General features: G+C 43.5%; 1 protein-coding gene across 1 annotated transcript; it reads left to right on the forward strand.

The window, feature by feature from the left end:
* Positions 1–2,943: 2,943 nt before the first annotated feature.
* hs3st1 (heparan sulfate (glucosamine) 3-O-sulfotransferase 1) lies at positions 2,944–6,390 on the forward strand. The gene is made up of 2 exons (XM_080843352.1): positions 2,944–3,108; positions 4,114–6,390. The coding sequence occupies exon 2, from the start codon at positions 4,257–4,259 to the stop codon at positions 5,190–5,192; it is 936 nt and encodes a 311-aa protein (XP_080699478.1). The 5' UTR covers positions 2,944–3,108; positions 4,114–4,256; the 3' UTR covers positions 5,193–6,390.
* Positions 6,391–12,500: the final 6,110 nt, after the last annotated feature.

Consider the following 12,500-nt stretch of genomic DNA (forward strand, 5'->3'; position numbering starts at 1 on the left):
TATGACACAGGGTGCAATTCAACCCAAAGATCACAGTCAGCATTAAAAAAAACAAGTACACCATACATTCTGTGGACCCCCTGGAAAACGAGATGGTACATCTCAAGGGGTTGTTCCAAATAAAGATAATTTCCAATAATACATCAGGAAACATGCTAGATAAGGAACAAGGAAATGAAACAGGACGAGAGTGACAAACACTGGTCACTTTGTATGTGAAGCTTTGCGTTTCGTCTAGTGTTGATATTTTAAATATTTACACACCATATTTACTTCCTCCAGAATCAATATTCCCCTCCAAAACCATGGGACTTGACAGAAGAGTGAGTCTTTATCCTGTGTGCGTGTGCTATTGTGATGTTAATGGGTACGGATCAGTTTGATCCTGAAGCTGAACAACACTCCCTCTTTGCCCAAATTGCTGACACTAAGTCTAGGGGTCTGGGGGAAAAAAAGTCATGGGATTATAGATTTGCACATACAAAATCAATGATGGAAAGTTTCAGGGCAGTGTCAGCAGTTCAAAATACACCACCAACCAGGAAGTCTATTAGCCTGAGAAATAGTGTGGTTATTTCTTTAGTCGTGACCTTGTTTACACATACTCAAGGCCTCCAGTAAGTTTAGACATAGCATTTAGTTCTAAATAGTGCAGCTTTGGAAATTGCTTACTATATTTTCATCAAATACAGGCCATTACAAGTCCACAGACATAACCCATTCAGTCATATTCAGAGGAATACGTCTGACGAATCAAATTCCACCGCAGTTCAGTGGAAAATTGTTCAATGAAAATTGTTCAGAGACTGCTCAGATTTTAATAAATGGATAGGCACATTAAATCACTCCCCTCATCTAGTATGCAAGACAGCCTCTTGTGTACGGAGGAAGAATGGAACCACATGATGAATGGCAAACATATTTATTCATGTATTCAATCTCATAGCGTTTCGTGCGCTATCACTATTTGTTATGCACGGCCTTGCATTAACACTGATATCTCCTCGGAGACAACAGGGTTTTGGATGACCTTCAATAACCCTCTGGTCATAGCAGCCTCAGCGTAGATCATATTTCATCGCTGTTGAGGCAGGAATCATGCCAAGTTCATGACAGGCTTGTTGTGGTTCACTGGCTTTGTGCTTTGTTGACGGATAGTGTCCGTTGTGGTGTAAAAATGTGACTTTAGCGCAGTGCTGTGGGGATATCCAGGCAGGCGTTCAACCAGCTCCAAATTAGACAAGGTGCAAAAGGACTGGGAAGTCCGCCGGGGAGGACTTTCCATTTCCTTATTTCCTGAATCCAATGTCTTCAGTCCCCCATGGATCACATAAAAGAGGAACACTGTAGGGGAAATGACCCGCTCTCGCCTCAACACTGTATATTGTCTATAAGCCCCCAACAAAAATAGGAACATCACTCTATATATTTGTTTGCATTGACTATAATAATGTACTTAAAAGAAAACAACAGAAACAATCAGCTCTTTCTGTATTAAATGCATTAAACATAAAAGTTTGTTGTAATTTTGTGCCAAATGATATATCTACTGTATAACCATTTTTACCTATACTATTGACTAGATCTCCTGCTTTTTTTACCTGCAGAATTGTAATATGTATGGAGAGATTGTATGCATTTAATGAATTGTATGTTTGACAAAGGCGCATGCTAGATAAGAAGAAGGAGAAGAAGAAAAACACTTTGGCTGTCACAAGACGTTCTAAGAAATTCGAAACTGTTTGCTTCCTCTGTATGGTTCCCATGACCACCTTACAAAGAATGTCCTTTCAGTGCACAACACTGCGCTTTTACCAATCTAGCCGTGTGCTCCAATATCATGTGTGAAGTTGCCATTGCATAGCTTTGTCAATTTCAACTAGTCGGTGCCCTGCTTTCAAACAGAGCCTCGGGCAAGCTGACAATCTGTTTGGCTCTGGCTGAGCAAGGTCATGTGACCTTGTTAGTGCCATGAAGTGTTGTCCATGTCAATGTTAGGAAGTGTAATGACCTGATTAAAACCTTCAGAAATACACAGAAGAACCACTATGAAATTAACAATGTTTCAAAATACATTGGATTACCTATAGATAAGCATTAACCTAAATAAATCTAACCTTGCCCTTTGCCTACACACTGTTGGTGCCATGATTGTCATAATAAAATGTAGAACACAAAATTCTATTTTGAAATTCAGCACTACCAAAACTAAATCACTATGCATTTTTTTTTACATTTCCCTCATAATGACCTATGCATTAGTAGTCACCATGGGCGCCATGGGAAAAATCTGAGCATAGGTTTCTTGCTTGGATAAAGTGATAACACTTATCATTATGGCATGTATGAAATGATACAACTGTATGACAATGGCATTAGTCACTATGTCCCCTGTGCCTTAGTCATACTACTTGGCACCACAGCAAGTGACACCATCCGTTCTTGGGTTTGGTTTGTGTGTGTGTGTGCTGTATAGCCTATGCCATAAACATAAGGACTTCTAAAGAAATCTGCGTTAGGCGTAATTCTAACGAAGGGCGCAGAGTGAAATGAAATAGTGATAGCGTTGTCATGCAAACATACAAAAGCTATTGTTCTGGCGATGTTAGCTAGGCCTGTATGATCACAGGTGCCTGACATACACTTCCTTAAACATCCCAAAAAAACGTGCCACAACTGTTTACTCATGACCGATCCCCATGACGCTGTCTGGGAGTGTACCCGGTTGGTATTTCTCCGCAATATACTCTTCCTCGAGATTACCAAAGATATGCAAACTATTTATTCGGTAGGCTGAGTCACGTAGTGGGAGGGATTTGCGAAGAGCGTATCACAGTGAAGTAGTGGGCGTTTGTGTGTGAGCCACAAGCGATATCTAAGTGAGACCGTCATTTCTCCTGCAGACAAGGGTTGGAAGTTTCGCTCAGAAGGAATACGCAACGTTGAGGTTGCCAGGTGTTTTGGCAAGGCGCAGTCTCTTTATTTTCGGCGACTGTTGAATTAAAAAGACACAAATAGCTCACCTGGACTTTTTGGAGATCGTCTGTCTGCTCATCATCCATCCGTGATAGGATGACTTCCTGGCAACAACAAACTCTGAAGCTCAAGGTACGGACGTTGTGCTTGCAGGATGTTTGATTTGCAACTTATGTGGTCAGTGAGGTGCTACACTGAAGCATTGTTTTGACATTTTCTAAAAAGGCTGAATGATTGGCAGTTATGGGTCAGTTGCATTTCTCCTTGTAGTGTTTTTGGATGTTATTTCTGTTCGGTGCAACTGCATTGCTTTCTGATACTCGCCTATGCTATATGCATTGCAAAAGCTTTGTATGATATTGGTTGCATTTTTGTTCAGTTCAGCATATCGGTTTTCTGTGGTCCTCCTCGATAGTTCGATAGTTCGACTGATCAACTTAAACAGTTCAAGCGTTTATTGAGTTAAATGCCTTACATAAATCATTTCATATGAACGTGAAATATACATACGTTGTTGACCAATATAATCCGATACATTCGTCCAGGTTTGATGGCTGAGTTAAATAGCCAACACCTGAGAGTCGATTTGTATTTATTGTTTCCCTGGAAGAATGCATTCCTTTCATGACGTTTCACGCAGATATGTGTCTCGCATGAAAGGGAGAGAACGGCACGGGCAAGAGAGAGCGAGAGAGCGTAGTAGCTACCCTGAAAAGTATTTTTAATTTTTTTTGTCATTTCTGATTCATAAAAAAAAAACCCGTATCTACTCAAAATTGATTTGAACCACTGATGTATAAGAAAGTAAAGTAAAATCCTTATAACACCTACTTTTACTAAATGTATTGAGACCTGAATTGCCTGTAGGTACCAGGGCATGGTAAATCTGTAAGTAGTAGAATCCAAGTCATGGTAATTCCAGGAAATGATACTACAGTGTTTAACAATGTAAATTGTGCAGTATCATACTCTGTCTCTCTGAATAGTGTTGGCTTGAAATGGAGACAACTGAGAGGTTTGCTGTTTGAGAGTTAATTAGGATAGGAATGAGATTGGTTATAGGCAAAGGCTGCTCCTGAACATCATGAACAAAATGTTTATGTTCTGTTTTATACACCTTGTGTTGTTGCTTTGCAGTGAGAAGGACTAGCCGCAGAGGAGAGAGCTGTCCTGCCGTTTTCCTACCTGGATCGAGGTGCTCTGGCGGCGTCTCTCTCAATGTGGGATACGCTCTCGTCACGCTCACCAGGCTGAAGTCCACGCGCTTGAGGTCCTCCCTGATGGCGGCCTTCCTCCTCGGGCTGCTCCTCTTCGTCACCCAGTCTCCCCCCGTGCCGTCTAGGCCCACGCACCACGGCGACGTCCCCCCCTCCCCGACCCCCGTGCAGGCCGACCCCTTCCCCCTCAATGACTCCTCGCCGTCAGCACACCCCAACGGCACCCTCCAGCAGCTGCCCGGCGTCATCATCATCGGCGTCAGGAAGGGCGGCACGCGGGCACTCATCGAGATGCTCAGCCTGCACAGCGGCGTGGCGGCCGCCCAGAACGAGGTGCACTTCTTCGACTGGGAGAGCCACTTCCAGCGGGGGCTGCCCTGGTACCTCTCCCAGATGCCCTTCTCCTTCCCCGAGCAGACGACCGTGGAGAAGACCCCCGCCTACTTCACCTCTGCCAAGGTCCCCGAGCGCGTGTGGCGGATGAACCCCGACGTCAAGCTGCTGCTCATCCTGAGGGACCCCACCGAGCGCGTGCTGTCGGACTACACCCAGGTCTACTACAACCGGCTGCAGAAACACAAGAGGCTGCAGCCCGTCGAGGCAGTGCTCCTCAGAGACGGGGAGATCAACCTGGACTACCGGGCCCTGAACCGCAGCCTCTACTACCAGCACATGGAGAACTGGCTTCGCTATTTCCCCCTGGACAGCATCCACGTGGTGGACGGAGACCAGCTGATCAGGGACCCGCTGCCCGAGATGAGGCAGGTGGAGAGGTTCCTGGAGCTGGAGCCTCAGATCAACGCCTCCAACTTCTACTTCAACAAGACCAAGGGCTTCTACTGCCTGCGGGACCACGGGAGGGAGCGCTGCCTGCACGACTCGAAGGGCCGGGCGCACCCCCTCGTGGATCCCAGCATCCTGCAGAAGCTCTTCCGATACTTTCATGAACCAAACCGCAAGTTCTTTGAGCTGGTGGGAAGAACGTTTAACTGGAGTTGAGTAAACCGAGTATACTTGGGAGACTTTTTTCTCCTCTGACTTTTTGCATACTATAGAGGAGTGAACCCAGGGAAGAACACAAACCGTCCTCCGTATCTGTTTGTATGGGATGTGTTTTAAGAGGGTTCAACAGAAATAACTTAAAATCATTTTCTATATTTTTTTAAAAAGGTAAAAATGATACTGCTTGTATCAAGTTGATACTATGACAGATTTAGCTGCACATTCAGTGTGCTTCTGCGATTAAGTGTTACTGATGTATTTCAGCCGGTTTCGTGATTCCGCAGTTCAGTGTTGAAATCCCAGCGTACGGCCTGTATTTGCATTTGTCCGCATGTATGAAGATAATCCGGGCTGGCAATGAAAACGGTTGTCTGATTAACCCAAATATTGCCACGGGGGTCATAAACTACTTCTTGCCTCTCCTAAAACATTCTCCAGTTAGTTACCGTGCTGTGCAGGAACTTCACATCTATAGGATAAATGTAGTGTATAAGCTAAATGTATTTTTATACTCCTTGCATAGAAGGGTAAAGTGAGAACATTGTATCATCAACATGTTGTAACATACTTTTCTGTTTCACTCCTATTCTGTGTTCACTGACTGCACATTCACAATGCTGTGGTTCATCCTTTCAAACAATGCTGTGAAGAAAAACAAATAATTAAAATATAATTGCCATGTAAACATGATTTTGTTGACAAGTCTGCGGCCAATAGGAGCACAGTGTGTTTCGACCCAGATAGCTGGGGTTAATTGATTTTGTGAGCGTCTGGATGTGTTTGAATTTGTGAGATGGAGAGGATCTGGCGTGTGCTGTTTCACATGGAATGGGCAGACTACTTTAAAGGGAAGGATGATGAATGTTATCAGGTATTTTTCTCCGTTAGTAACCTTCATGTGTGCATTTAATTCACTAGTGCGATGAAGTTTGTTCCTGTATTACTCCTCAAAGTCAGACATCAGTTTATATGTCAAAGCTCTGAAATATTCATTGCTGCTATGTTTTACAGTATTACTGTTTTCTATTATTATCTACGATATCTATATGATTCTCTCTGTCTGTCTTTTTTTTTTTTTTTTTACGGAGTGTGCTCAAGCAGAAAAACTGCTTTTATCTGTTCTCAACCATACATTGTAAATATAATTACTTTCTAAGTGAAGGGTTCTCACATTAATAAAATATTATTTTTATTAGTATGTGTTTTCCTGTTGAAACCTCTTCTAACTCTCCTTCGCATTAAGAGGGTAGAGATAATGACCTGCTTATTCAAGCTGATTTTGTTTCAATTAAACAGACTTTCTAAGCCAGGGTCAGGCGCTAGTGTACCCAAGCTCAGCGGTCATGCAGTGAGGCAGCGCATACCACTTCACTGTGCCAAGAACCCCCCCCCCCCCCCTGCTATGGGTTGTGATGGTGTAACCCCCCCCCCCTGTGCTATGGGTTGTGATGGTGTAAACACGTCCATTTCCACTCTCGTAACAGCAGCCTTGCTCCTGTCTGGTCACCAAGGTAGCTCTGTGCTCGACGTTGGGCAGTGAAAAGTAGAGCACTGTGAAAAGAGATCCTGCTGTCAGGGCTGAAAGATGGAGGCCAATACTGTCTTGGAATGTACTGCAGTGTGATCATAGCAGGGATGAAGGGCAGGTTAAAAGGCCAGCAACAACGCTTCATCAGAGCTGACTTTGACTTTTTTTTCCGCCTTCTCTGGTGACGTACAACAATCCAGTCACACTGGTTTCAATGAGGTAGAATCACGCAGCGCCAGTCTCGAGATGCGGGCCTTAGATGTAGCTCATAGATGCGGGCCCTAGATATACCTCAGAGATGCTGGCCTTAGATATACCTCAGAGATGCGGGCCTCAGATACACCACAGCATAACTGGACTTCTCCACGCGAACCCAGACACCTCTGTCCTTGTCCCTGTCCTCTTCTGTTGTTTATTGGCCTTTAACCGAGTCTGAGCCATGACACCCCGTCTATTCATTCAGGTTTGATGTATGGCCCCTTTAAGACATGTTGATGGATGAAATGTCCTTCTAGTGATTTTTACATTCCAGTTGTCTTTTTCTGCGTCTCATAGCTGCGGTTGCTTTTGTAGGTGAGGCACTGTGTTCAATGTGTGGGCATGAAAGCAAGAACAACCCCAACGGAAGTGGTGGGTTTGTCTGTTAGCTGCAGGATGCAGAGGGGTGTGATTTCAGGTGGCTTCAAACATGCATGGAAATACTGAAAACCACGTTGATGGTTTGTGAGTACTGGACTGTGCAAAATGCAATGGTCAGATTATGTGGAACTGACCATAGTGATCAGTGGAAGATAGAGCAAAGTTCTTTTGCAACACTTCTCATATATTCATATGCACTTGTAGTTAAAAAAAAACGTGAGATTGTTGCCTATTAGTGGCATGTGAGGAGTTCTTGTGGGACTAGAATTTCCAGATGTGTTGCAACAAAGATGAAACATTTACTGTGGCATGACAGATCACTCTTGGAACCCTCTCTACCTTTGTCCTCCATTTGTTCCATTTCCAGAGCATTCCAATCCATAAACCACTGGCACTAAGAACAAGCTTACTTTGATTATTAATGCTGAGGGCTATAGTAATGAACCTGTTCAGCGTTCATAGCTTGTCACACCAGTTCCTTTTTGCTTATGTGCTATAAATTACGCTGCTTGGAATAGTTGACAAGATCCCTATCTGGTGAAAGTTATGTGTAAAGGCCAGGTGTCTCTTGAACATGATCTGGAAACAATGGCACGCCAGTATCTACAGGTTTGGTCATATTCAGGACCCAAGGATCCTTCCGGAACACAAAGCCCATTGTGAGGAGAGAGAGAGAGAGAGACAAGCCCATTGTCAGGAGAGAAAGTCAAGCTAGAAGAACCCAGTCTGTGGGCAGTGGAGGTTCTGCTGATGGGAGGACTGATTAACTCTGAGGGTGCAGAAAAGGGTAAACGCTTGGCAACAGCTCCTGGCAACTGTTTACTGCACTGGTCAAATTGCTTTTGCACTTTCCTAGTGTCCTACATTTTCGCTGCAGTTTACTGTCCCCCCCCCCCCCCCCCCCTTCACTGCTGACTGTGGCTTTACAAACTTCCAAACTTAGTTAATCTTCAAAATCTCAGCACCTAAAAAAAGAGTTTTATTTATTTATTTTGAGAGTCTTGTTCTTCAAACAGATATCAACCACCTGCCGCCAACGATCAGAGGATGATGGAGCTTAATTTCACCCCAGTGCAGCTGGGACCTCTCCTATGGGTTTTAGGCTGAATGAATGTGAGACAAATGTAGGAGTGAGCGCCAATGCTCAAAACAATACAAGAGCTCATGCCACTGAGATGGGTTGAACTAGCTGCTAGTTGTGCTCTTAAGTGTTAGATGAGGCCAAGGAGAGGAGTTAACACACGGGCGATAATTAAATAGAGTTCACTGCCTATTATGGTGGGGCTGACTTGAAACAGTGCTAGCTGTTTCATTTGAGCTTCACAGTCTCATCACAGGGATGAGGGCAGTGTGGCTTATAAAGCAAAGGCTAGGTTAACTAGAGAGTGTCTTCTGCATGTGCTCAGTGCTTTGACTGTTTTGACAACACTGCCTGTATTTTCGTGGGCAGTAACGTAATCACATAGAAGCATTTTCCACTCCGAACACAGCATGTCACAAGACGATCTTGTTTGATTTGATGCTTCTTGTCAGCAGCCGCGGTATGTTTTTTTTTTAAAAGTGTTTTTTTTTCCTGTACCAACACAAATTAAATCATTTCTTCATCATTTGTTGCCTTCAATAATGCTTCCAATACATAACACCTTGTTGTCGATGACACAAAGTACAGTGAAATAGTGCTAACTCATTCATTTCTGAATCAGGATAAAGCAAGTATGATTCAATATCTGCAGGAAATGGCTGGCAGGGCCAGGCTGTTATTGACATCATGTCTTCCCTCGAGGGCTTCTTGCATTGTTATTGTTTATGACATCTCCTCACGATACTGCAGATAGGGCACAACGGGCTCAAGTGTTCTCTTGGATTTGTGTTTGAATAGTTGCAAACTAATCAGCTACACTCTACAAGGTCCGTCTGAGCAGAATAGTATTTCAGGGTTACATATATGCAATTTGGCATGCCTGTCATTTGTGAGACACAGTAGAGTATGAAATGAAAGGTCTTTGGTCTCACAAAGTAGTCAGAGCCTAACCCTGATTCATTGTTCGGGATAAAAGAAAGACAAAAATACATCTCATTGTCCCTGAATTTCAGTACTTTTTTTTTCTGTACTTTTCTCTGTTTGCCATGGTAACACTCTGGAACAATGGAAACACCTGGTGAATTATAGATTTGGAATTGCAAGTTGAAAAAAATCTTGTTATCTTTGTTTATAGATAGAAACCTTTGCCAGTCTGACTTCTCATGCTGGGGATCAGTGCTTCACTTCCACTGTTCATGTGAATAATTTAAAGAGAACACAGTTTTAACTACATCTGCCCACACCAGAAACATACCCCCCTCTTTTTCCTTCTTTTAACTTTTTTCTTGAAGCACCCAAAACTGTGGCACATGTGCAGAAACCTGGAGAAGTTTAAAATAAGGGGAGGAGAGAAAAAAAGGATACAGTGCATGTATTTGTATTGAATGCTAAGGGTAGCAGTTATGCCAAAATCAACTTTGTTCTTCCCCTGTACTTCTCCTTGTAAACAACCAGCGCTGCTGATGTGCTAAAACAGCATCCAAATAGCATTTGTGCAGCTCATGGCACAGTTGATTTTTCTCTCTTATGCAGTGATGGTGCCATAACACACCTCTCCGTGTGGACTCCACCTTATCTGTGCCTCCCTGGCAAAGCTCAGCCTCCCCTGGCGCGAGAATTAGTTCTTGTGGGCAGGGATGACTCCCTGCTGTTAGCACACTCTGTTGTCTGTGGCTAGCACGGCTGGGTCTGGAGATAGCTGTGCTTCTATCTACCTACTGGGTGCGGAAAAGGCTCAGAAAAAAAGCTGTCTTGGTAAGGCCTCGGGTCTACATATTTTCATTGGGGTGGCTTTGAATGGAAAAGGCTTTTGAGGTATTTACATTTGAAATTGGATAAAATAGGTGAGGCTTACACAGAGAGAGAGAGAGAGAGAGAGAGAGAGAGAGAGAGAGATAGAGAGAGAGAGAGGGGAGAGAGGGGGCAGAGTGAGGAACACAGAATAACAGAGAAACAGAGAGAAAGAGAGAAAGATTGATGTTGTTGGAGGCAGATGGATGAATCTGCATCTCTTTAGCTGGTTGTGGTGTTATTCCGCTGTAATGATCAAAGATGTGGTTAGTCGTTCCGTCTCTAATCAGTTTGGGTACTACCCTAAGGGGTACAAGGTTCCTGGAACTCACAAACAACAAAGAAATGGATTTAGTACAATCATACCAAGGGTTGTGCTGTTCTGAATTCCAAATGTTTCTTTGTTACATAAATAAATAAATAAATAAATAAATACTATTTAAAAAAAAGAGTGGGACAGCACTCAGCTTCCTGCTGAAAATCTCCTTGTTTCCACGAGACGTGTTCTCCGTGAGACCCTGGCTGTGCTCATTAGGGAGTCGTTTGAAATGTGTGACAACACGACAGCACACTGATCATCACATAACACTTCAAAGCAACTCCATTCTCTTTATAATAGTCAGCAAAGGCCTCGAACTCAGCATCCTGAAAATGCCGCAGTGTACGTACCTTAGGCAGCGAGGTGCTTCATATGGCTGCCCAGATGGTCGTGCTCTGCCCAGGACAAGGCCGGACTCGGTCCAGGTTTAGCTTTCTCAGTATTGGGTGGAGGGCGGAACATAGTCACGTGTGGAATATAGTCGTGCGTGGAATATAGTTGCGCATGGAATATAGTCGTGCGTGGAACATAGTCGCATGTGGAATATAGTCATGTGTGGAATATAGTAGAATATAGTCGCATGTGGTATATAGTAGAATATAGTTGCGTGTGGAATATAGTGTCGCGTCTGGAATAAAGTCGTGTGTTGAATATAGATGCATGTGGAAAAAACAGTAGTGGAGGTAAGTCACGTGTGGCATAAAATCGTTTGTTGAATATATTCATGTGCGGAATATAGACGCGCGTGGGATATAGTTGCGTGTGGGATATAGTCGCGTGTGGGATATAGTCGCGTGTGGGCTGTCTTCCTTGAGCCCAAACCAGGGTCGGGTTACTTTCAGCCGAGGGCAGAGGGGTCTTAGACCAAAAACTCTCTGTGGCTTTTTTTTCATGTCTAATCTTTCTAATCAGGTTCAGATGCCTTTTTAGCAGTACTGCCAAAAAACATGAGTCTAAGGTGCTATGCACACGAAGTCTAGGGCCTCCGAATCGGATTTACTTTTCACACCAATTGAATCTTTTAATTTCGTAAATACGGAGGCTGGCAACGAGAGATTTGCGTAAACACGGAGGCAGCAGATTGTGGTGAACCGACTGTAGTACATACCTCACGCCTGTGGGTGGCGCTTTAGCGCTTTATTTACACAACTGAAAAAACGTGAAAAACCTAGAAGAAGGTACTTCACAGCACGAGGATAAACACATTACACAAGACATTCAAGCTCCAATTAACAACATTACATTATGATAGTTAATATCAGTGGTCAGACTAAAGGATATGCGAAAATGGATTATTTTTTCTATTGATAATAAAGAGTTTGGAACAGTAACATGACATGTCTGTCATCCCATTTCCCATGATGCATTGCTCCGAGCATTTTACATACATTTATGAATAAAAAAACAAATTAAATCGCTGGCCAATTTATATTTGTGGTCATGAAAGTTATGTTACGTCTGAATAAGAAGAATTAGATCAAGATAGGGGGCTAATCAAAAATCAGAAGACTGGGTTAATGTTAGTGAATTCGAGGCCCACCACGAGTGAGATTTTGAGGGAGAACAACTTATATATATATTGGTTGGAGATGGCGAAAAGATCACGTGGGGCAGTGACGTCATCAGGTTGCGTGTAACCGTGCAGACGAACACCAGCCCCCGTACCGATTCAAATCTACTCACTTTCTACCCCGGACTGCGATCATTACGGAAACAAGGTGCGGATAGAGAGTGTTCGTATGTATGATAGGGCTATCTGTATTAGCTATCCGTATCAGATTGACAAACTAGGCTCCATGTAAACGACCTCTAACTGTGTTGGTACCTGCTACCAATAATCTCTTCTTGGAAAGCAGTCGGTATTTGCTTGGAATTACTTGTGGTAACAGTTACAAATCTCAACTGATTTCAGATGCTGTGCTTCAACTGAATGATGCCTGATGGAGT

Source organism: Sprattus sprattus (assembly GCF_963457725.1).
Source record: "Sprattus sprattus genome assembly, chromosome: 8".
Classification (NCBI taxonomy): domain Eukaryota; kingdom Metazoa; phylum Chordata; class Actinopteri; order Clupeiformes; family Clupeidae; genus Sprattus; species Sprattus sprattus.